At 35.9% G+C, this 26803-nt stretch overlaps 1 protein-coding gene across 1 annotated transcript in view; it reads left to right on the top strand.

The window, feature by feature from the left end:
• Positions 1 to 26803, top strand: part of TERB1 (telomere repeat binding bouquet formation protein 1) — a 41601-nt gene continuing 14798 nt past the window's right edge. The window contains exons 1-11 of the mRNA XM_028091608.2: positions 1 to 63; positions 9018 to 9128; positions 9316 to 9444; positions 11818 to 11949; positions 12662 to 12722; positions 12817 to 12932; positions 13030 to 13152; positions 18593 to 18745; positions 19380 to 19511; positions 20724 to 20849; positions 22224 to 22381. Of these exons, the coding sequence (XP_027947409.1) occupies positions 33 to 63; positions 9018 to 9128; positions 9316 to 9444; positions 11818 to 11949; positions 12662 to 12722; positions 12817 to 12932; positions 13030 to 13152; positions 18593 to 18745; positions 19380 to 19511; positions 20724 to 20849; positions 22224 to 22381 (1272 nt within the window). The 5' untranslated portion in view covers positions 1 to 32. The remainder of the gene's footprint in view (positions 64 to 9017; positions 9129 to 9315; positions 9445 to 11817; positions 11950 to 12661; positions 12723 to 12816; positions 12933 to 13029; positions 13153 to 18592; positions 18746 to 19379; positions 19512 to 20723; positions 20850 to 22223; positions 22382 to 26803) is intronic.

Here is a 26803-nt window from a genome sequence, read left to right as displayed (position 1 = left end):
ATGGAATATAAGGAAAAAGAATACAGACGAGTATGGAAAGTGAGGACACAAAGAAGATACAAGGTGAGAAATTAATGGATTATTTATCTGGAATTAATTTTATAATCTATTAGTGGGATATACTGCAGATTATCTGACAGGATCCAGGAAATGAGAGAATTATTCAGCAATTTACATACGTATTTATTGTGCATCCACCCTGCCTGTCACACTGACTTCAGGACACTGACATTCTAATGGGTAAAGGCATGCTGATAATTAGAATACCGCATAATAGCTGATTTAATAGAGATATATATAAGAACAGTGGGAACCTGAGAGAACCACCACCAAAGTATACATGGAGGTACAGATTTCAGAGTTGTCCTTAGAAAGATAGAAATTATATCCATGGGCATGGAGGAGATTCACCAGAGAGGAAATATTTAAAAAAAAAAAGGATCGGAAATAGTGTTCCTCAATGCACACCACGTAAGGGTTTGGCTGAGGAAGAGGGCTCTCAAAGACTGAGAAAAACATTTCAGAAAGGTGAATGGAAGTTTAGGAATGTGGAATTTTGGAAATCAGCCTTAGGAGAATACTTCATGAGAAAGATTGCTTGAGCTCATCAGTGTCAAATGTCCACAGATGATGACTGAATTATCATTCGATTTTCTATCTAGGAGATCATTTGTTTTATTAACAGTAAATTTAATACATTTCAGCCAGGTTGCAGTATATTGACTTTTGGGTGGGAAATAAGGATCTGGAGACAGTATGAATACCTAACTCTTCTTAAAAGCTTGACTGAAGATATATGGCAATAGGTAGAGGGAGACTGTAATGTTAAGGGAGCCTTGAAAGGGAGTAGAGACAAGAGAATATATGAAAAGGGAATGGAGATTCTGAAGAGGGAGAGGTTGAAGAGAACTGAAAAGAGAGGAGGGATAACTGTAGATGCCCCTCTCAGACCCTTTTTTACACTATGGGAATTATTCACATCTTTCTCGGTCTCCATCACCAGATTTTGAGTTCCTTGGAATCAGAATCCCTATCTGGTACAGAGTGGATGCATAGTAGACAGGCAATAAATATTTGTTAAATGAATTGATTTTTAAGGAAGTCATGGGCCTGTAATTGTGCCATTTGAGTTGCATGTGAGAGAAATCAAGTCAAACTAGTACAAGCAAGAAAGGAAATATATCAGTTCATACCACTGGGAAACTCAGAGTTGTGAGGAAGAGTTCTCCAAAAAAAGCACAAAAAGGAGGGAAATCATTCTGGGCAGGAAAAAAACCCACCAAAGTATATTAATTGTAGTCACTATAGGGTCCCACAACACAGGTGAATGGATTAACTACGAACAGGAAGGGTGCTAGATACCTGTTCTGATATTGTAGAGGAAGAGATAAGAATGAGTGTGGCTGTAAATATTTTGTAGGAATCCTGTGTTGTGGAAAGTGGGGAATTCTGTGAGGCCTAACATCTGTGTCTTTGAGGATTTATCTTGGCATTTGTAACCTGCTTTTGCCCAGAGAGCAAAGCAAGCCAGAGATGCCAGATAATTAATGGCCCTTTCCCTGGGAGCAGCCCTGAACAAATGACTCATTGGAGTTGATGGACAAATACTCTTCACCCTTTGGTGGGGATATCTCTGAGACATGTGGCTCCACCCTGGCTCCCAGAGTTCCCTTGTGGAGTGAAGCTCCAGTTACCTTAATAATAACTTGCTTCTGTCTGCCTTCCTGTCCTGTGTCACTTTCTCAAAAAAGTACTTAACACTCAAATCTTTGTCTCTTGGTCTACTTCTGGGGAAACCCAATTAAAACAAAGTGGAAGAGGGGCTTCTGGGTGGCTCAGTTGGTTAAGCATCTGCCTTCGGCTCTGGTTGTGATCCCAGGGCTCTGGGATCGAGTCCCGCATCGGGCTCCCTGCTTAGCTGGGAGCCTCCTTCTCCCTCCCCCACTCCCCCCGCTTGTGTTCCCTCTCTGTCTGTGCCCCCCCCGTCTCTCCTCCCTGCTCGTGCTCTTTCTCTCTCTCTCTCTCACTCTCTCAAATAAATAAAATTGTAAAAAAATAAAAAATAAAATAAAACAAAGTGGAAGAGAAGGAGATGTGGGACAGGGGTTGGAGATTTAAAGATAGCTGAAGATTTGGAATAGCCACTGTGGAAAATGGCAGAGGAAGCAGAAGGGTGTGAGAGATAGAGCTGACCTTGGATGGGATTGCTGAATAGATTTGGGGGTTATAACTTGGAATGCATACCAAATATTTGTAATGGCATAATTGCTTGATTTTTTTTTCTTTTAGCAATGCCCAAATTTGGGCTGAAGGAGCAGAGAAAGGAAAGTGTTTTTGAGTCATGGTTACAATTATAGGACATGTTTAGTAGAAGGACAGGGGTCAAAGTAATCTTAGCAAGATAATGGTTGAGGTGATGAATCATGGGATCTAGGAGGAATAGGGAAGGAAATGAAACTAGAAGCCTCAGTGCAGGAGGAGTAAAGGGATTATAGAGATGTTAGGGGTCAAGGAGTAAATATAAGAATAAGAAAGTAAGACAGTTGAAAGAATTAGGGATAATGTTCCAAAAGTAAAATGATAGATTTGAAAATATTACCGATAGATCTGTTCTGACTAATGACAGGGTTCCAAAGTTTGGCCTTGGAAATTAGTAGCCAAATTTACATACAGTTTGAGATTTAGAAAAGAGAGACTGTCTCTTTCCCAGTATCCATATCTGTCACCCAAAAGAACTGAGATTGGGGTCACTTTGGTCATTTGGACACCTGCAAAGCATACCAGTAATTTGATTTTTTTTTTAAGATTTTATTTATTTATTTGACAGAGAGAGAGATAGCGAGAGAGGGAACACAAGCAGGAGGAGTGGGAGAGGGAGAAGCAGCCTTCCCGCCAAGCAGGGAGCCGGATGCAGGGCTCGATCCCAGGACCCTGGGATCATGACCTGAGCCGAAGGCAGACACTTAACAACTGAGCCACCCAGGCGCCCCCAGTAATTTGATTTTTGTATATAGAATAGCTTTATTAAAATATAATTGACATACCACACAATTCAACCATTTAAAGTATATAATTTAGTTGTTTTTAATATATTCACAGTGTTGTACAACCATCATCACAATCAATTTTAGTGCCTTTTTATCACCCCCAAAGCAATCCTGTACTCTTTAGCAGTCACACCACCCCGCCCCCCAACTGTAGGCAACTGCTAATCTATTTTCTGTCTCTAGACTTTCCTATTCTGGGCATATAAATTGAATCATACAGTATATGGGTTTTTGTGGCTGGCTTCTTTCACTTAGCATAGTATTATCAAGTATTAGTCAAGTTTTATCAGTATCTTCATTCCTTTTTGTTGCCGAATAATATTCCATTGAATGGATATATCTTATTTTGTTTATGCATTGAAGAGGTGATGGAAATTTGGGTTTCCACTGTTTGGCAGTCATGAGTAATGTTGCTGTGAACATTCATGTACAAGTTTTTGTGTGACGTTTTCATTTCTCTTGGGTATATATCTAGTAGTAGAATTATTGAGTCTGGTAAATTTATATTTAACCTTTTGAGGAATTGCTAGACTTTTCGTCAAAGTGGCTGTACCATTTTACGTTCCTACAGCAATGTATAAGGATTCCATTTTCTTCAAATTCTTGGTAAATGCTTGTCATAATCTGTCTTTTTGATTATAGCCATCCTAGTGGATTTGAAGTGGTGTTTTTTTAACTATTTTTACTTAAGATTTTATTTATTTATTTATTTATTTGAGAGAGAAAGAATGAGAGCGGGGGGAGGGTCAGAGGGAGAAGCAGACTCCCTGCTGAGCAGGGATCCTGATGCTGACTGGATCCTAGGACTCCAGGATCATGACCTGAGCTGAAGGCAGTTGCTTAACCAACAGGCGCCCCCTATGAAGTGGTATTTAATTGTGGTTTTGGTTTGCATTTTCTTAATGACTAATGATGTTGAGTGTCTTTTCATAGTCTAACTGACCATTTGTGTATCTTTCTTGGAGAAGTGTCTATATGCTTTTTACTTGGGTTATCTTTTTATTATTGAGTTTTAAGAGTTCTTTATAATTTCTGAACACAAGCCCCTTATCAGATATCTGATTTGTAGATCTATTCTTCCCTTCTGTGAGTTGTCTTTTCATATTCTTGATATCTTTTGAAGCTCAAAAAATTTCAATTTTTAGGTCCAATTTATCCAATTTTTTTTTATAATTTGTGCTTTTGTATTGTATATACTTGAATTTTTGTTTTATTTTCTTCAGGAATGACTGAAGGAACTAGGTTGTGTAGGCTGGAGAAGATAAAACTGAGTTGTAGATGTTATTAGGTGCTTTGTCTGGGAAGGGAGGGATTATAATAGAAAATATCAAAGTAGGAGAGGGGGTACAGGAGGGAATAGAGGAATACATAAAGAAGTTTCTTGTTTTCTGCAGTTGTACCTAGAATTGAAAATCACCATGCCCCATCAAAAATCCTCTTTGGCTTGTTGTTGATGAGTGGCTTATTGCTATCCATACAGTCAAACTAACCTTCTTACAGTCTCTATTAATGTAGAAAATGATCAATAAATGTTTGCTATTGCTTCAAGATAATGTAATAATAACCTTTGTACTATGGTTTTTTACTAACAAGTTGAGTCATGAGTAATTTTATTGAACCAAATTGTCAGTTGAATTTCTTTTAAGAGGAAGACTAAATATTGATTGATAATAGATCTAAGTTTCTTTTAAAGTGTTCCTCTATATTTTTATGTTCTTTCTTCATCCTATATCTTTGAGAACTTTAAATTTAATTCAAACATTATGTCAAAATCTGCATACAATTTTATTTAAAACCAAGAGATGAAATTGTTAAAAGGCCGTAGTGAAAAGTTTTATAGGAAAATGACTGTCTTTCATTTTTAGTTGCAAATAAATATTTCAAGTTTATATTTTCATAAGTTTTGACACACACATATGTATATGCAAACAGTAGCACAATCAGGATAGGGGATATATCTCATGCACCCTTTTAATACCTCTTTTTGTCCTTTCCTGGACCCCTTTCCCCCAAGCAACCACTGATCTGCCTTTTCTTACTATAGTTTACATTTTTTTTCCAATACATGGAGTAATACAGTATATATTTTTTTTTTGTGGTTTCTTTCAGTTTAATTATTTTGGGATTCCTCCATGTTGTTGCATATATCAATAGTTAACTCCTTTTTATTGTTATACTAGGCCATAATGTATGGTCATACCACAATTTATTTTCCATTCATCTGTTGATGGACATTTCAGTTGTTTTCAGTTTTTGGCTATTACACATAATGCTGCCATGAACATTTGTGTATAAGTCTTTGTATGGACACATACCTGCTTTTCTTTTGGATAAATTCTTAGGAGTGGAATGGCTGGATCAAATGGTAGGTATATATTTAACAATTTATGAAACTGCTAAGGGGTGCTTGGTTGGCTCAGTCGGTTAAGTATCTGCCTTTGGCTCAGGTCATGATCTCAGGGTCCTGGGATCAAGCCCTGTGTCAGGCTTCCTGCTCAGGGGAGAACCTGCTTCTCCCTCTCCCTGTGCCCCTCCCCTTGCTTGTGCTCGCTCTCTCTCAAATAAATAAATAAAATCTTAAAAAAAGAAAATGAAGTTTTAAATCTTGATGAAATACAGTTTATTCCTTATTTTTCTACAGATTGTGCTATTTACATTGTGTCTACGAAATTTTCACCTAAACCAAGATGGCAAAGATTTTTTCCTGTGTTACCTCTTAAAAGTTTTATAGTTCCAATTTTACATTATGTCTGCAATCCCTTTTGAGTTAATTTTTGTATATGGTTTGATTCGAGTTTGGTTTGTTACGTTTTTTAATGTGGTTATCTAGTTGTTACAGTAACATTTGTTGGAAAGACTATCCTTTCTTCTCTGCATTGCCGTTGTAAAAAAATAAGCCTGTTGGGGTTACATTGCATTCATAGATCAAGTTAAGAAAATCGGCATTTTAACAATATTTAGTCCTCCAACCCATGAAAGAGGTGTTTTACTCCCTTTATTTCAGTCTTCTTTAATATGTCTCCACAGTATTTTTTAAGTTTTAGTAGACATGTTGTTCACATCTTTTGTCAGATTTATCCCTAAGTATTTCATATTTGTGATACTATTATAAGCAGCATTGTTGTTTTTTTTTTTTAAGTTGGCTCCCGGGACGCCTGGGTGGCTCAGTCGTTAAACGTCTGCCTTCGGCTCAGGTCATGATCCCAGGGTTCTGGGATCGAGCCCCGCATCGGGCTCTCTGCTCCGTGGGAAGCCTGCTTCTCCCTCTCCCACTCCCCCTGCTTGTGTTCCCTCTCTCGCTGTGTCTCTTTCTGTCAAATAAATAAATAAAATCTTTAAAAAAAATAAAAAAATAAAGTTGGCTCCAGGGGCGCCTGGGTGGCTCAGTCGTTAAGCATCTGCCTTCGGCTCAGGTCATGATCCCAGGTTCCTGGGATTGAGCCACACATCAGGCGCCCTGCTCCGCAGAAGCCTGTTCTCACTCTCCCACTCCCCTTACTTGTGTTTCCTCTCTCTCTCTGTCTCTCCCTGTCAAAAAAATAATAAATAAAATAAAATAAAGTTGGCTCCATGCCCAAGGCATAGCCTAGTGCAAGGCTCTAACTCATGACTGGTGAGGTCACGACCTGAGCTGAGATCAAGAGTTGGATGCTCAACTGACTGAGCCACCTAGGCTCCCCATAAATGGCATTATTTTTCAATTTCAATTTTCAATTACTTATTGCTGGTATATATAGAAATGTAATTGATTTCTGTATGTTAAATGGATATACTGAAACCCTACTATACTCAGTAGCTCTTTTGTAGATTCCATCAGATTATCTGTATAGAAGGTCATGTTATACATGAAGGTAGATAGTTTTATTACTTCCTTCCTAATTTGAATGCCTTTTGTTTCTTTTTCTCACCTGATGGCACTGGCTAAGCTCTCCAGTACAATGTTAAATGGAATGTTAAATAGAATGACATTGGCTAGACTCCCCAGTACAATATTAAACATCTCTGTCTTGTTCCTGATCTCAGGGAGAAAGAATTCAGTCTTTCTCTGTTAAGTATTATGTTTACTGTAGGGCCTTTTTTTGTAGATACACTTTTTTAAATTGAGGAGGTTTTCTTCTAGTCCAAGTTTGTTGAACTTTTTTTTTTTTATCAGAAATGAATGTTGAATTTTATCAAATGCTTTTTCTGCATCTATTGAGATAACCATATGATTTTCCACGTTAGTTTGTCATATTACATCAATTGATTTTTCATATCTTAAGCCAACCCTGAATTTTAGGATAAACCCACTTGGTCATAATGTATTGTTATTTTAATATGTTTTTAGATTCAGTTTGCTAAAATTATTTAGACTTTTTACATGTATATTCATGTGGGATATTGGTCTATAGTTGTCTTTTTTTTCTTTCTAATGGCTTTGGTTTTGGTATTAGGGTAATGCTGGCCTCATAGAATAAGTTTGGAAGTATTCCTTTTCTCCAAACTTTTAGAAAAGTTTGTGTAGAATTGGTATTACTTCTTCCTTAAGCATTTGGAAGAGTTTACAAATGAAGCTATCTGAACCTGGAGTTTTCTTTACAAAAGGTTTTTAAAGTGTGATTTCAATTTCTTTCATAGATATAGGAATATTTAGGTTATCTGATTTCTTCTTGGGTGAGTTTAGATAATTTGTGTCTTTGATTCTTTCTTTTTTTTTTTTAAGATTTTATTTGAAAGAGAGAGAGAGAGCGTGCCTGCGCATCCGCAGGAAGCAGGAGATGGGCAGGGGCAGAAGGAAAAGCAGACTCCCCGCTGAGCAGGGAGATCCATATGGGGCTCTGTCCCAGGACCCTAGGATCATGACCTGAGCCAAAGGTAGAGGCTTAATCAACTGAGCCACCCAGGTGCCCAATTTGTGTCTCTCTTAATGATTTTATTTTTTTAAGTAATCTCTACACCCAATGTGGGGCTCGAATTTACAATCCCAAGATCAAGAGTTGCATGCTTTACTGACTGAGCCAGCCAGGTGCCCCTAATTTGTGTCTTTCAAGCAATTTGTCCATTTCACCTAAGTCATTGAATCTATAGATAAGAAGTTATGCATAACTATTATTTATCTTTTGAATATAGAATCTATGATGATGCCATCTCTCATTCTGGTATTGGTAACTTGTGTCTTTGCTCCTTTTTCCTCATCAGTTTGTCTAGAGATTTATCAGTTTTATTGATCTTCTCAAAGAACCAGTTCTAATGTTTTTCTGCTTTCAATCTCATTGATTTTTAGCTTTGATCTTTATTTCCTTCCTTCTACTTACTTTGGGTTTAATTTACTGTATTTATAGTTTCTTAAGATGGAAGCTGAGGTCATTAATTCGAGACCTTTTTTTTTAAAGATTTTATTTATTTATTTGACAGAGAGAGAGAAAACACAAGCAGGGGGGAGCAGCAGAGGGAGAGGAAGAAACAGGCTCCCCACTGAGCAGGGAGCCTGATTTGGGACTTCATCCCAGGACCCTGAGATCATGATCTGAGCGGAAGGCAGATGCTTAACCGACTGAGCCACCCAGGCGCCCCAAGAACTTTTTTTTTTATAATATAAGCATTTAGTATTGTAAATTTCCTCCCAAATACTGTTTTGGTAGCATCCCACAAGTTATAATGTGTTGTATTTTCATTTTCATTCAGTTCATTTCTAAATGGCAGATGTTTAAACCAGTGTAGATTTATTTAAAGAAAATAATATTTGAATTTTGTATTCTATTTCATGCAAGGGGAAAATCTAATAGTTGTAAGAATTTCATTTCAAGTTCTTTTATTTAAGGAACGTCTTTCTTTTATATATCTTTACTGTTTGATAGATTATAAAAGGAATATATACTTATTATTTTAAAAACAAACATTACAAAGATACATTTAGAAAGTGAAATTTAAATGGTTAGTTTTTGAAAAGAAACATTTGGTTTAAAAAAAGAAGAAATTTTTGTTCTTCAGAAATGAAGACTGACCTGAACTTATTATTGGAGTGCCTGAAGTATCAAATGGACAACCCTTTCTCACAAAAGGAAGCTTTGGTCACTATTCATTCAATTTGTCAACAAAATAGTAAGACATGATACTGAATTTTTATCTGTGATTCTAGTTCTTTAGTATTGTGATATATGAAATATGCATAGTTCTTTCTCTTTGACTCAGTTACTCTATATGCTTTGTTACTAAGTTCATGTGATTTATTTTCTCCTTAAAAGATTCTTAATATCATTTATGTTTTGTTTTTCTGTACACCCTATAGGTAATGCAGGTGTTTATTTTAGGGAAATTGGTGGTTTGATGTTTGTAAAAAATCTTGCAAAGTCAAGTGAACATAGCATGGTAAAAGAAGCAGCCTTATACACATTAGGAGCTGTTGCAGAACAAAATGGTAATATATGAAAACTTTTTTTCATTATCCTTCAAGCACTGTGCTATATTTTAACAAACTACTAAAAAGTAATTTTAGAATTAAGTTCCTTTTTTACATGTCTGAATAGTTTTATCTAGTTATTTTATTTATTTGTTTAAATTCATGTATGCCACTTGTTAACTAATGAAGGAACCAGTAAAATATGACAACTGTTTGAAAGGCAATGACAAAAAAAAAACCTAGGCGTTATGGAATACTAAAATAGATTTGTATGTAGGCATATAACTGGTCAGTATCTGCAGGGCAACAATCAATTGCGTTCTGCTGGCCAAAATGTTTTGTATTTCTATGATCAAGAGTAACCTAGGGCACCTGGGTGGTGCAGTTGGTTAAGCGTTTGACTCTTGGTTTCGGCTCAGGTTGTGATCTCAGGGTTGTGAGACTGAGCCTTGCGTGGAGCTCTGTGTGAGATTCTCTCTCTCTCTTCCTCTGCGCCTCCTGCTCATGTGCTCATGTGCGTGCACCCTCTCTAAAAATAAATAAATATATATATTTTTTTAAAGTATGACTTGGATTACTATCAGTTTTCTGCAATTTACAGAGATGTAAAATAGCCCAAAGACAGTGAAAGACACAGATAATCTAGAAGGGTGTGCTAGATGGGACATTCAGTAATCATTTCAAAATCTTTCATAATTTTTCTTCCTGTTAGTCGGAAACATTTGTTTCACTTTGTCTTCTACTGTGCTTATCTTTTTTTTGTCATGCAAAAGTTTATTTTTACAAAAATAAAATTCATCATTCTTTCTTCTTTTTGCTTCTGGATTTTGAGTCATAGGAAAGTTTTCCGTACTCTAAGATTCTAGGGGAATCCACCCACATTGACTTTTGGTCCTAGTATGGTTTTATTTTTTATGTTTACATTTTCCTTTTTGAATTCCTTTTGAATATCCTGGGGTATGGCATGATATATGCTCCAGTTTCATCTTTTTTTATGTGGCAATCCAGCTATTCTAACACTTCTTATTAAAAAGATCTTTTTCATGTTGATTTGAGATGCTATTAGTGCTTCATGAATTTGCATATGTGGTGGGTCTATCTCTGGTTTTTCTGTTACGTTCATTCTCTATATAACTAGGTAGTTGAGTCAAAAAACAAAGATAACCTACAGCATCTTGTATATAGATAAATATACTCTGGGTATAGAAATTCATGTTGGTAAAAACTGTTCCTGTATTATACCCGAAATGAAGTTGAATCTAAAGTACTGGTTTGTCAAACAACTTTCTATTCTTAAATTTTCATTTTTTTTTTAATGTGGGGCTTGAACTTGACTCTGAGATCAAGACCTGAGCTGAGATCAAAAGTCAAATAGCTTAGCCAATTGAGCCACCCAGATGCCTCTTAAATTTTTATCCATAAATATTTCTTCATCATTTGGTAGGAACCAAGCTGTGTGCTAGTCATTGGGATAAATGAGACACAGTCCTTTGCTTTGAGGGAAAGTCTAATAGCTTGTCCTAAATACTGGATAAAATACAAATTACATCTCTGTGTTCAAATTATTATTATTTTTATTTATTTTTTTAAAGATTTTATTTATTTATTTGACAGAGAGAGACGAACACAAGAGAGGGGAGTGGGAGAGAGAGAGAGGGAGAGAGGGAACACAAGCAGGGGGAGTGGGAGAGGGAGAAGCAGGCTCCCTGCCGAGCAGGGAGCCCGATGCGGGGCTTGATCCCAGGACCCTGGGATCATGACCTGAGCCGAAGGCAGACGCTTAACGACTGAGCCAGCGAGGCGCCCTTAAATAAAATCTTTAAAAAAAATTTTTTTCTCTTGCTATGTTTTGTTACTTACTCATCCTCTTAAATTTTTTTTCATATTTTTTTGTTTAGTTAGGTTTGGGGTTTTGTTTTTTTTTTTAAGATTTTATTTATTTATTTGCCAGAGAGAGAGAGCAAGAGAGAGAGCGATCAAGCACAAGCAGGGGGAGCGGCAGGCAGAGGGAGAAGTAGGCTCCCCACTGAGCAAGGATCCCAATGTGGGACTTGATCCCAGGACCCCGGGATCATGACCTGAGCCGAAGGCAGATACTTAACCGACTGAGCCACCCAGGCATCCCTAGTTAGGTATTTATTAGAAATTCTAGGAGATTTTGTGCATGTTTTAGAGCCTCAGTCAAGTACTTCTGATTAAGGTACTGCTTTTTTGGTCTGCTAATTGAGTAAGCACATAGCAATTTTTCAGAAATTTTGTTGCATGACTAATAAATGTCAATGAAATGAGATCTGGTTGAGAACCATCTGTTTGGCAACTTTATATTTTATTCAGCATATTTTAAGACTTATGCTAATGCATAGAAATTGAAATTTTATTTTTATTTTTCAGTTTACTGTCAGCAGACTTTGTGCACTTCAGAATTATTTGAAGACTTAACTTGGTTCCTATCTAATGATGATTCAAACACAAATTTGAAAAGAATGTCTGTCTATGTTATTTTGGTTCTAGTTTCAAATAATAGTAAGTACATTCTTTCGTGGTGTAGAAACATTTAAAAAAATAATAATTTGAAATAGTCTTTGTTCTTTTTATTCTAGTCTTTATATTAGTGTCTTTTTTTTTTTTTTAAGTAGACTCTACGTCTAGCGTGGAGCCCAACGCAGGGCTTGAACTCACAATCCTGAGATCAAGACCTGAGCTGAGATCAAGAGTTGGACACTTAACTGACTGAGCCACCCAGGCACCCCTATATCAGTGTCTTTTTAAAAAATCTTACTAACTTCTGAGAACTACTAGCTTTAAAGAAAAGAGAATCACATATATTTAATTGTTTGATATTTATTAATTATAAGAAATAGTAAAGTGATTTGTTTTATTTAAATAACATTGAAAAGGAGCAGCTTTAAAAGCAAAAGAGGCATTTGATGATTAGTTTGGTTGATTTTCCACTGAATTAGCCATTTAGTTACAGTGTTTATTATATCAGCTAACAATAGCCTTAAATTTCATGTAGCTCTTAGCTAAAATTTATTTCAGTTTTGGAGGAAATTTGAATGCTGTCTTTTTCTGAGCATAGGTAGCGTATAACCCCGATTACAGATTTTTATCTATTGCAATACTTTAAAGTGATTACAAGTTATTTATTAAAAATACTACTTAAATGTTTTTCATTTCTGCAAAATTATTTATAAACAGAAGTCCTATTTGTGTATTATATGTCTGTTTTTTTAAGGGACTGGACAAACACTTGTAAGAGAAACAGGTTGTATTACAGTTCTGACACAGTTGTTCAAGTAAGAAAATACAAATTTTTTGTTTTTATTCATTATTTAAGACTTTAACACATTTGTTTTAATTTGCTTCTTCCTTTTTTTTTTAACCAAATAGGACTGTTCTTTCAAAATATGAGTTGAATTTGTCGGATAAAAATGCATTCCAGAGCTATCAGTTATGGTCTTCAGTGTGTAGTACTTTGTGTGTCTGTGTCAACAATCCTCAAAATGGTAATATCTCAAATATTTAAATATAAAAATAAAATAAAACAAATGAACTGATATTTTCCAAATATATTAAAACATGATTGACTTTGTCTCCTTTCAGATGAAAATCAAATGCTTTGCTGTTCACTTTTTCCACATGCCAATGACTGGCTAATAAATTGTATCAAACCTGAGATAATTCGCCCTGTTTGCTCATTTATTGGACTCACTCTTGCAAATAACAGTAAGTATTCATTATTCTCTAGTTTTACTTGAAGAAACATAGTTCAAAGCATAACAAAAACCTAATGAGTTAATTATGGAGTTAATTGAATTAATTAAATAATTTTATTACAGTAAGTTGGGTCGTTTTGGTTGCATTTAGACTATTACAGATAGGAAAATCTTGAAAGGAGACATTGTTAGGAAGATAATAGGAAAGATGGAGGTAGCAGCATAGTTTTGAATCTCTCCCGATACCCTCACAAAACAGAGCAACTAGATAGCAAAACTAAAGCCCCACACAGTATATTCTCTGATCACACATAATTAAATTAGAAATGAATAAAAATAAAACATCTAGAAAAGTCCCAAATATCTGAAAATTAGTGCTAAAAAAGAGACTAAAAAAAAAAACCCTACAAACCCATGAGTAAAAGAGTAAGTCATGGGGCGCCTGGGTGGCTCAGGCATTAAACGTCTGCCTTCGGCTCAGGTCATGATCCTAGGGTCCTGGATTCAAGCCCCACATCGGGCTCCCTGCTCCGCGGGAAGCCTGCTTCTCCTTCTCCCACTCCCCCTGCTTGTGTTCCCTCTCGCTATATCTCTCTGTCAGATAAATAAATACAATCTTTAAAAAAAAAAGTAAGTCATGAAGAAATTAGAAATGTTTTTAACTGAATGATAGTGAAAGCACAACATTAAAAAACTGGGTTGCTAAAAATAAATAAATGAATGAATAAAAAATAAAAGCTGGGTTGCTGCAAAAACATTCCAAAAGCAGTGTTTGGAGGGAAATTTATAGCACTACAGTTTGTATAAGGAAAGAAGAAAGCTCTCAATCAATTATATTAGTTTCCACCAAAGAAACTAGAAAATAAATCAAGTTAAACTCAGAGTAAAGAAGGAAATAATAAAGAGAAGATAAGAAATCAGTGCAATAGAAAAATAACAGAATAGGGAAAAATCAATGAAACCAGAGCTAGTTCTTTAAAAAGATCAATGAAATGGATCCTTTAGCCAGACTAACCACAAAATAAAAAGAGAGGCCCCAAATTACTAATATCAGGAATAAGAAGTGACATCACTCTAGATCCTAACAAATATTAAAAGGATAATAAAGGAATAATCAAAACAACTTTATGCCACTAAATTTGACAACTTACATGAATTGGATAAATTCTTTGAAAGGCACCAACCACCAAAGCTCTCTCAGAAGAAATAGATAATCTGAATATTATTATATATATTAAAGAAATTGAATTTGTAGTTGAAAACCTAAAACAGGAATTTCCAGGCCCTGATGGGTTCACTGGTGAATTATGCCAAACATTTAAGGAAAATAAATTCTACATAAATTGCCAGGAAATGGAAGTGGAAGAAACACTTCCCAACGCATTTTGATGTTTTTATTTTATTTTATTTTATTATTATTTTATTTAAGTAATCTTCATGCCCAACATGGGGCTGGAACTCACAACTCAAGAACAAGAGTCGCATGCTCTACTGTCTGAGCCAGCCAGGCGCCCCTTTCCCCATACATTTTAGATCAACATTATTCCCATACTAAAACTTGAAAAAGACCTTACAAGAATACTGTACGTCAATATCCTTTATGAATATAGATGCAAACATCCTTAACAAAACATTAACAAATAAGGGGTTCCTGGCTGGCTCAGTCTGTAGAGCATGTGGCTCTTGATCTTGGGGTCATGAGTTCCAGCCCCATGTTGGGTGCAGAGCTTACTTAAAGAAATTTTTAAAAAGTTATTAAAATTTTAAAAAATATTAACAAATCAAATCCAGCAATATCCAGAAAGGATAATATATTATGACCAAGTGACATTTATCCTAGGAATGCAAGATTGGTTGAACATTGGAAAATTCACCATATTCACAGGTTATCACAGAAAAGAAAAACTATACAATCTAAAAGGATACAAGGAAAGCTTTTCACATAGTTCAACATATATTTGTGACAAAAGCTTTTGGTAAACTAGAAATAGATAGAACTTCTCAATGGGATGGAGGGCCTCTACAAAACACAGCTAACATATTCAATGATGAAAGACTTAATGTACCCACCACCAACCCCAAGACTGGAAAAAAACAAGGATGGCCACTCTCAATGCTTTAACATTTTACTGGGTGTTCAGGCCAGTGAAATAAGACAAGAAAATAAAAGGCATAGAGATTGAAAAGGAAAAGAAAATACAGTATTTATTAATACGTGACATGATTGAAGAATCTACAATAAAGCTACAGAAATGAATAAATGATTTTGGCAAGGTTGCAGGATACAGGGTCATATACAGAAATCAACTGTATTTCTATGTAGTAGCAACAAGCAATCGGGAACTTAAACTATCATTTATAATCATATCAAAAAACTACTTAGGGATATATTTAATGAAATATGTGCAATGTCTATATGCTGAAAACTATGAAACATTGCTGAGATAAAGAAAACCTAAATTAATGGGTGATATATTACACTCATGGATTGTAAGACTCAATATTATTAGAATGTCACTTCGCAAATTCATCTCTTGATTCAAGGCATTCCCCATCAAAATACCAGCAGGCATTGCTGTAGAAATTGACAGGCTGATTCTAAATTTACATGGAAATGGAAAGGGGCCAGGATAGTCAAAACTTTTGAAAAAGGTCAAAATTATGGGATTTATATTACTTGATTTCAGTACTTATCATACAGTAATCAAGAAAGTGTGGCATTAGTTTAAGTGTAGACATACTAGATCAATGGAACAAAATAGAGAACCCAGAAATAGACCCACACATATATAGTCGCTGGTTTTCTAAAAAGGTGCCATAATAATTCCATGTGGGAATTTGTCTTTTCAAAAAATGCTTCTGGAGAGTGGATATCTGTACACATAATATGAATCTCAACCCTAATTTTATACTGTTTATAAAAATTAACCTGAAGTGATCCACAGACCTAAGTGTAAGAACTAAAACTGTAAAATTCTAGACAAAAACATAGGAGCAAATCTTCATAATTTGGGAGAAGACAAAGATTTCTTAGGACACAAGTATGAGCCACTAAGGAAAAAGTGAGAAATTGGACTTCAGTGAAATTGAAACCTTTAACTCTTCACAAGACCATGTTAAAATGAAACGGAAAACCATAGGCTGGAAGAAAATACTTGTGAAATGTACATCTGACAAAGAACTTGTACCCAAAATATATAGAGAACTCCTACAAATTAGTAGGACAAAAAACAACCTAATGATTAAAAAAATGGGAAAGATTTGGACAAATACTTCACCAAAGAAGGTACGAATATTAAATTGTAAATAAGCATCGAAAAAGTTTTTGAAAAGATGCTCAAAATCATTGGTCATCAGAGAAATCCAAACTAAAACCCCAGGGATACCACTACACACACCAGACCTAAAAGCAGAAAGGCTAGTAATATTAAACGTTGATGAGGATGTGGAGCAACTAGAACTTTCTCACACATTGTTGGTGTGTACCTATATTCACGTATTTAAAGCAAATAGTTATGTTTCACATGCAAAGGAACATATCTCTATAATTCCAAAATTCTCTTTCCATGACGCTTTGACATTTCCTTTTTCTCTAAAAGTCAACTTGAAATAGTAATAATTTTAGGACCTCATTACTCTTAGTAAACTCGTATGAAATAAGAGATTAGATAAAATTTGAAATATTCAGTGTACAAGTGTAGACTAGGATGTTCTTGTGCTTATAAGCCTGAATTTTTATTACATAGGCTATTACTAGAAAATGTGGTAACAGTGCCATTTTTATCTAAACATTTAAAATTATTTCTTTTTCAAGAGGTTTTTGTTTTGTTTTGTTTTTTAATGAAAATACTTTGCAGAAAAGAAACCTGTTTTGGAGTCTCCATAATATTGAAAATGGTTGCTTATCCTTCAGTAACATTTCCTAACAGCTCCTTTCCCAGACGGAGAAAATTCTGAACCTGATTTTTTTTTAATACATATTATTTATTTATTTATTTTTAAAGATTTTATTTATTTATTTGACACACAGAGAGAGACAGCTAGAGAGGGAACACAAGCAGGGGGAGCAGAAGAGGGAGAGGCAGGCTTTTGACGGAGCAGGGAGCCCAATGCGGAGCTCGATCCCAGGACCCTGGGATCATGACCTGAGCCGAAGGCAGAAGCTTAATGACTGAGCCACCCAGGCGCCCCAATACATATTTTTTAAATGTTTATTTACTTGAGAGAGAGAGAATATGAGCAGGAGGGGCAGAGGGGAAGGAGAGAGAATCCCAAGCTGACTCTGCACTGAGCCTGGAGCCTGACACAGGGCTTGCTCTCACAGCCCTGAGATCATGACCTGAGCTGAAACCAGTAGTCGGAAGCTTAACCTACCACGCCACCCAGGTGTCCCTGAACTTGATGGTTTTTTTTTTCTTTAGATTAAGATCTTTGTGTTTTATCAAACAGTATAACAAGTAATTTTTTCATTTAAATCATCTTTGCTCAGGGCGCCTGGGTGGCTCAGTTGGTTAAGTGCCTGCCTTCAGCTCAGGTCATGATCCTGGAGTCCCTGGATCAAGTCCTGCATCAGGCTCCCTACTCAGTGGAGAGCCTGCTTCTCCTTCTGTCCCTCATCCCACTTGTGCTCTCTCTCGCTCTTTCTCAAATAAGTAAATCTTAAAAAAAATAATCTTGGTTCAATTTGCGATACTAGGGTAGACTGGAAAGAAGATTTGTGGCAGAATTATAATCACTAACCCATGTATCCATTTGTTATAAACCCACTGCTTGTATAGGGGCTGTGAAGACTATTGAATGCACAGACCCATGGGATACTTTCCCATCAGAATCCTTTTCAACAGTGGAACAAGACACTTCAAACTTTTTTAAAAAATGTATTTTTCACTGAGTATTTTTTTGGAATAGTTGTTATGTCTCTCAATAATATGTTATAATTTTATGTTCTAAGAAGTAAAAGAATTAGGTTTAAATAAGATGGCAAAAATATGTGTTCCTTTGGAATAATTACTTTGCCCTTTGAAGATTCAAGCAATCTAAGGAATGAGTTATGTTGGAATTCAGAAAATAGGCAGCTTGCTAATTGCAATACCAAGCTAAATGAATGAATCTATTCTTCATAACTCTATTGAAAGACTTCGAGTTTACTAATGTCATTCTTGCAAAATATACCAGTTCTTGTTAAATGAAACAAAAAACATATCTAACAGGAAACACTGTACTGTATATGTAGTTGTTCTATGTAAAAGTTCGTTTCTTACCTAAGGAAATGACCCATTTTATGATTATATGTATGCACAGGTAAAGATTGGATTTTTCATTCTTTAATTTTGGGATTTTTAGTATTTGAAAAAGTCATGTGAATGTCATATTTAGTGCAAATTAATTGAATGGAACCATACACTTGTCTTATTTGAGGTATTAATAGTTTTGCTACTTTATTCCTTAAGCATATGTTCAGAAATACTTTATATCTGTGGGTGGACTGGATGTATTGTCTCAAGTTCTTGTGCAACTGGAATCAGATTCACACAAGACTCTTTCCAGTGCTAAGCTTGCGGTGGTGGTGACAAAGACAGTGGATGCGTGTATTGCTGATAATCGTGAGTGAACATGCTTAGTAATTTTTCTACAATTGAGTTTTGTTTGAATTCAGCATGGTGAGTGTTGAAATGATAGATTGAACACAAACATAGATTGGACTTTCAGTGTCTCACAAGCAGGAGGGGATCTTAAAAATTATCTGGTCCAACTCCTTATTTTCATGTGGAGATTATGATTTCCCTAAGGATTCAAATTGAGGTCTTCTGACTTTAAGTCTTCTGATAGAACAAGATAAGATTCTGTCATTTCTAAACCTTTGTTTCACTGAAAAAACAGTATTAAATGAAAAGCTTTAGATGAGAAATGAAGGGACATCTTGGAAACATAAGCAATGGAAAACCCAACTTAGAGATTTTTAAAAATTATATGAAGAATTAAGGTATGCCTCTTTCTGATAAGTATGAGGTCTGACTCACCCAGCCATAAGCAGGGATTAATGAGGGCTCTATAAGCCATTATCTTATTACAATACATTTATTTATATTCACACATACATACACATATGTATGAGATATGAATATTAGCTATTATATTGATATGATATTGTTCTCCCAGGATAAGATCTGAAAAATAGCATATGTATAGTTTCAAGTTTTAAATTTTTACTTTTTTCCCCCTATTTTATACTAATAGCGACTTTTGGAATAATACTATCCAAGTATCAGATTGTTTCAAAACTTCTGACATTACTGCTTCATGAAAGTCTGGATTCAGGAGAAAAATTTAGCATTATACTTACTCTTGGTCATTGCACAGAGGATTGTGGTTAGTATTGAATTTATTTTATTATTTTATTTTTTTAAAGATTTAATTTATTTATTTGACAGAGACACAACGAGAGAGGGAACACAAGCAGGGGGAGAGGGAGAGGGAGAAGCAGGCTTCCCGCGGAGCAGGGAGCCTGATGTGGGGCTTGATCCCAGGACCCTGAGATCATGACCTGAGCCACCCAGGTGCCCCAAGAGTTCTCATTTCATTTTATTTTTATTTATTTATTTTTAAAGATTTTATTTATTTATTTGACAGGGAGAGACACAGCGAGAGAGGGAACATAAGCAGGGGGAGTGGGAGAGGGAGAAGCAGGCTTCCCGTAGAGCAGGGAGCCCAGTGCGGGGCTCGATCCCAGGACCCTGGGATCATGACCTGAGCTGAAGGCAGACACTCAACCAACTGAGCCACCCAGGCTCCCCTAGTATTGAATTTATTTAGTGTGCTTATTAAAACAGTGGAGTGGAAATCCACTTTTGGTTTTCTCCTTATTTTCATATGAGAGGCTTGAAAGTATTGCCTTTCTTTAAGTCATTCAGGCCCCAAACCAGTCATTTTGCTCCTCATCCTCCTTCATCCGTAACCCTCCTTATCCCTTTCTGCCCAGTTCCAGTTTAGGCCCTCAGCCCCTCAACATCTTTCACCAATGTAATTGGAATAGATTCCTCCTTGTGTTCCCTCTTCTCCTATCTCCATTTTGTTTGTTTGTTTTTTTAGAGGGGGAGGAAAGGGAGAGGGAGAGAGAGAGTCTTAAGCAGGCTCCCCACTGTGGGGCTCCATTTCACAACCCTGAGATCATGACCTGATCCCAAATCAAGAGTTGGACGCTTAACTGAGTCACCCAGGTGCTCTGGATTTATTCTACCTTTTAAATTTTTTATTTTTATTTTTTATTGAGGTTTAATCTGACAACTATACCTTTTTTATTTTCAACGATACCTTTTTTTAAACTAGGTGAGGGCTGTTTTTTTACTCTTAATGAGGTATGACTACTCTGTGGCTGTATTTCAGAGATCATCACTTATGAGACAGGTATTTTATGTCAGAAGATTATTTCCTAAATGGGAAATACTTTTGAAACTATTTTTTATTCTAAAGATTTAAACTATGTTCATAATGATCACAAAGAAGAATTATGACCTTATGCAGATAGTTTATGAAAAAATAACTATAACTATTTTCTACTTTCATTTTTGATATGTTTTCCAGAGGAAAATCAGTATGATCTTTTTAAAAACAATGGGCTTCCACTCATGATACAAGCCTTAACTGAATCGCAGAATGAGGAACTGAACAAAGCTGCCACTTTTGTGCTTCACAATTGCAAAAAGATTAGTAAGTTTATTGTTACTTAAAAAAATACCAAAGTTTATGAAGGGGAATTTATATCTGCTTTAATGAGCCAAACCCTTTAAGTTCCCAGATGCTTCTTATTTTGAAAAGCAGAGTATATAATTTGGACATGACAGCAAGAGTATTTCAGCATTTCAACCTATCTGGAAGAGGGCAACAGTATAGATAATTCACTTATTTTATGCAATGTGGACAGTTTAGTTGTAGGACTTAAATTTGAGGCCTACAGGTGACTTATGGTTAAATTATAAAGTGCATTTGTTTATTTATTTAAAAGAATGTTCGAGCGCCTATTATTTGCCAGGCACTGTGCTAGGTTTTAGAGATAGCGTCTGCACCCTAGAGCTTCGTTTAACTAGATAAATAGTCCTTGAATAATCTCAAAAATGAATGAATTGTTAAATATTAACTGAAGGGTTAGGAATGGATGGAGCATAGATCTTAGCATATAACAAAAGACTGTGACCTAGACTTGGAGCAGAAAAGGCTTTGGAGGAAGTGATTCTTTTTTTTTTTTCCTCTTTTTTCCATTGGACATTCTTTTTTCTTTTCTTTTTTTTTTTGATGTAGGGTTCCATGATTCATTATTTGCATATAACACCCAGTGCTCCATTCAATATGTGCCCTGTTTAATACCCATCACCAGGCTAACCCATCCCCCCACCCCCCTCCCCTCTAGAACCCTCAGTTTGTTTCTCAGAGTCCATAGTCTCTCATGGTTCGTCTCCCCCTCCGATTTCCCCCCCTTCATTTTTCCCCTCCTTCTATCTTTTTTTTTTAAACATATAATGTATTATTTGTCGGAGGAAGTGATTCTTGAGCTGAGATCTGGATGTATAGTGTTAACTCGGTCAGCCATAAGCAACAGTGAGGCACAAAGACCCTGTGATAGGAGGGAGCATTCATGGAAGAAATGATGGCCATTGAATTGGTCTTTGTGGAAGAAGAATTGCTGCTGAAATATGTAAAAATAAAACTTAAAAGATTAAAGGAAGGAACTGTGTTATGAAAACAGTTAAAAAAAAAAACAAAACAAAAACCTAAAACCGGTATCTACATACTTGGGGATGTTTATGTACCTGGCATAATGTATTTTCATGATGTTCTTTCTCCTCTACTCCTCTGATGAGTAAAGTCTTAACTTATGACTGGAGCTTGGGCTTCTGCCAAGTACTTGCTTTCCATTTATTTTCAGTACCACCTAGACATTTAAGATAGTCTGCATGGGCAAAATTTAGAGAAGAGGGTGTGGGGTATGAGGTATTTCTTATTTAAAGTGTTAAAATTATATTTAAACTGTAAAAAAAAACAGTTCTAGTAATGGATAAATTCACTATTTTTTCCCATATTACAAAGCTGAGAAATTATCTCTAAGTCTAGGAGAATACTCTTTTGATGAAAATGAAGAACAATTAAAAGACGTAAATATGAGAGAGAAGAACCTTGAAGAGTACTGGAAGAAGGCAAAGGAAATTCTACACAGAATAGAACAGCTTGAAAGAGAAAGAAATGAGGTTGGCTTTTTTGTTTCAAGGAATATAGAACTTTTTTCAAGTATTTTTCTACAATAGAGGTTGGAGGGTAAAAGATTTTTCTTGCTAAGTTATTTTTTATATTTTAATATTTTTTTAAAAAGATTTATTCTAGTGAGAGAGAGTGAGCTTGTGAGTGGGGGGAGGGGCAGAGGGAGAGGGAGAATCTCAAGCAGACTCCCCATTGAGCTTGGAGCCTGACACAGGGCTCAGTCCCCTTACCCAGGAGATCATGACCTGAACTAAAATCAAGTCTTATGCTTAACCGACTGAGCCACCCAGGTGCCCCAGATTTTAATGGTTTCAAATTTAATCAACTGATACTTGAGAAACCATCTTTGAACATAGGAAAAAAAAATTTAAAAGGTGGAAATGATGACAAAAAAATAAGAGACATGGAAAATAGAGATCTAACGTTTGTATAATAAGAGTTAGAAAAAGGATGGAGAAATAATAATCCCTCTCTTTACATATATGTATATGTATGTGTATATGCACATTTCACTATTTTTTCTGTGAATGTACACTTTGTGTCTTTGTATGTGCATGCATTTTTATTTATTTTTTAAGTAGGCTCCAAGCCCACTGTGGAGCCCAACATGGAGCTTGAACTCATGACCCTGAGATCAAGACCTGAGCTGAGGTCAAGAGTTGGATGCTCAACTGACTGAGCCACCCAGGCACCCCTGTGCATGCATTTATAAAAATAAAAGCATAGTGCTCAACTTAGTATAATAGTATAGTAATTTCATTCTTTTAAATGAGTAATATTCATTATTATAGATGATCATAAATTTATTTAACTAGTCTTTTGTTGAGGCACATTCAGATTATATTCAATCTGTCACCAGTGTAGACAACTCTAGAATAAACATCCTGCTACCTGTGTGTGTGTGTGTGTGTGTGTGTGTGTGTAACAGCTTTACTGAGATGTAAATCACATTTGATTCAATTGACCTGTTTAAAGTATATATTTCATTGGTTTTTAGTATACTCACAGAATTGTGCAACCATTAGCACAATCAATCTTAGAATATTTTTATCAACCCCAAAAGAAATCCCATACATTTTAGCAGTCAGCCTTCCTATTTCCCCCATCCATTCTCCCCACTTCCCCATCCTAGGCAACCACTAAACTATTTTCTGTCTCTATATATTTGCCTATTCTAGACTTCTTATATAAAGAATCATATAATATGTGGGCTTTTGTGACTGGCTTCTTTCATTTAGCATAATGTTTGCAAGGCTTATGCATGTTTATATCAGTATTTCATTCCTTTTAAAAAAGCTTTATTGAGATGTAATTCATATACCATACAATTTGCCCATTTTAAGTATGCAATTCAGTAGTGTTTAGTGTATTTACAGATATGTGCAACTATAGTCAATTTTAGAATATTTTCATCACCTCAGAAAAAAATTCTGTACCCTTTAGCTATTTCCCTGCATCCCCCATTCCCAGCCATGCACAATCTTCTTTGGATATCTATAGATTTGCCTATTCTGGACATTTCATATGAATGGAATTATGTAATATGTGATCTTTTGTGACGGGCTTCTTTCACTTAGCATATTTTCAACACTCATCCATGTTTTAGCGTGTATCAGCACTTCATTCCTTTTTATGGCCAAATAATTTTCCATTGTATGGATATATATACATCACATTTTGTTTATCTGTTCTTTGATGGACATATTCTTTTTTTAAATATTTATTTATTTGACAGAGAGAGACACAGCGAGAGAGGGAACACAAGCAGGGGGGAGTGGGAGAGGGAGAAGCAGACTGGCTGCTGAGCAGGGAGCCCAGTGCGGGCTCCATTCCAGGACGCTGGAATCATGACCTGAGCCGAAGGCAGATGCTTAACAACTGAGCCACCCAGGCGCCCCCTGATGGACATATTCTTTACTTGTAATCTGTGTCTTTATAGTTAGCGTGGGTTTCTTGTAGACAGCATGTAGTTTGGTCTTTTTTTATCCTTTGTGACAGTTGCTAGTTTTTAATTGATATGATCACTTCTTCATTTATGTTTAATGTAAGTATTGGTATGTTTGGGTTTAAGTCTACCATATTGCTACTTTTTTCCTATTTGTACCATTTGTTCTTTGTTCCTTTTTTTCTACTCTCCTTTCTTCATTTATATTATTTTAAAAATTCTAACTCACCTTAGATTATTGGCTAAATATTCCTGTTTTTTTAAGTGGTGGTGTTAGGGTTTATACTATACATCTTTAACTGAACATGGTCTATATTCAACTAGTATTATTCCACTCATGTGTATTATAAGATGCTTGGTGGCTCAGTTGGTTAAGTGACTGCCTTCGGCTCAGGTCATGATCCTGGAGTCCCGGGATCGAGTCCCGCGTCGGGCTCCCTGCTGGGCAGGGAGTCTGCTTCTCCCTCTGACCCTCCCCCCCCATGTACTTTCTCTCTCTCTCTTCTCTCTCTCTCTTAAATAAATAAAATCTTTAAAAAAAAAAGATGCTTGAAATAGCATGCTTACATTTCCATTTGTTCTTTGTGCTGTTGTTGCCATGTATTATTTTACTGCTACATTGTTATAAACTGCTCAGTAATATTATTTTTCCTTTAAGCAATCATTTTTCTGAAATATTTTTAATAAGATATTTACATACAGTGATAATCACACATTTTAAATATACGGTTTGAGTTATGATAATTTTATACCATTGCATAACTCTCATGACAATTAAGATAGGTTCATTCACCCTAAAATGTTTCCTTGTGTCCTTTTGTAGACAGTCCCAGTCCCCATCTTCCCGCCCAGGCAGTCATTGATGTGTTTTCTGTCACTAGTTTTCTTTTTCTATAATTTCACACGAGTGGAATTATATATTATATAATCTTTTGTGTTTGACTTCTTTTACTTAATGTGTAATGTATTTGAGATCCATCAATGTTGTTTTATTAATATTTGCTCCTTTTTATTGCGGACTGAATATTCCATAGTATGAATGTACTACAACTTGTTTATTCACCAGTTGATGGGTATTTGGATTGCTTCTAGATCTTGGCCACTATGAATAATGTTGCTGTGAACATTGGCTTGTACTTCTTTGTGTGAAATTTACATTTTCATTTCTCTTGGGTAAATACCTAGGAGTGGAATCACTGGACAGTTATACCTTAAAGAAATTATGAACCTGTCTCATAGTGTATCTACTTCCACTTGCCACCACTCAAACAACAGAACACCAAAAGGAGAAAAAGTCCCTTCTTTCTCTTGCAGTCTTGTATTGTCTTCCCAGCACTTGCTAATAACAGACACTAACATCATTGCTAGTTGTAGAATAGCAGTCCATTGAGCCTAGTTTCAGTTTTACAATGTAGGGCAAAGAAGCTTGGGTTGGGAGTTGAGGAGCAATAAATTAATAACTAGTACACCCTGTAGGCCAAGTATACAACTGTTACCCTGGGATACTCCTTTACTGTCATCTCATAATGCTCTTTTTATCCTTCCTAGTTTGATTTCCTGTTTCCTGGAGTCCATGTCATCCTCTTTTTTCTACATTTTAGGAAGTGTTCTCATATTTACTTTTTATTTTTTTTTTAAAGATTTTATTTATTTATTTGACAGAGAGAGACACAGCGAGAGAGGGAACACAAGCAGGGGAGTGTGAGAGGGAGAAGCAGACTCCCCGCTAAGCAGGGAGCCTGATGCGGGGCTTGATCCCAGGACCCTGGGATCATGACCTAAGCCAAAGGCAGATGCTTAACGACTGAGCCACCCAGGCACCTCATATTTACTTTTTAAACAAATATGTTTTTCACTTCTGCTTTCATATTTGTAGTTACCAAAGCCTCTTTTTTACTCCATTTAAATCTTACTCTTATTTCATGGACTTAAGACATCATTGGCATTCTTCTCTTAAATATATCAGTGATATATTTTTTTAAATTTTTACCTGTTTATTTGAAGGAGAGAGTGTGAGCAGAGGGAAAGGGAAAGAGAGGCAGAGAAGCAGTCTCCCCACTGAGCCCAGAGCCCAATGATGCAGGGCTCGATCCCAAGATCCTGAGATCATGACCTGAATCAAAACCAAGAGAAGGCCACTTAACCAACTGAGCCACCCAGATGCCCCTCAGTGATAACTTTCATTAAAATTTTTTTTCTTCTGGGGCATCTGGGTGGCTCATTCGATTGAACATCCAGTTCTTGATTTGGGCTATGTCGTGATCTTTGGATCCTGGGATCAAGCCCCACATTAGGCTCCATGCTGAGCGGGGAGACTTCTTGTCTCCCTCTCCCTCTGCCCCTCCCCTTGCTCATGTGCACACTCTGTCTCTCACTCTTTCTCTCCCTTCCTCTCTCAAATAAATCTTTAAAAAATTTTTTTTCTTCCTACTCCATCTTTTTCCTCTGAGTTTGCTTGCCTGTTTGC

Source organism: Eumetopias jubatus, unplaced genomic scaffold, assembly GCF_037043125.1.
Source record: "Eumetopias jubatus isolate StellerSeaLion01/CBP00866 unplaced genomic scaffold, mEumJub1_p1.0 scaffold_10, whole genome shotgun sequence".
Lineage (NCBI taxonomy): Eukaryota > Metazoa > Chordata > Mammalia > Carnivora > Otariidae > Eumetopias > Eumetopias jubatus.
Note: the sequence above shows the minus strand (reverse complement) of the source record. Positions and strands in the feature narration are given on the sequence as shown.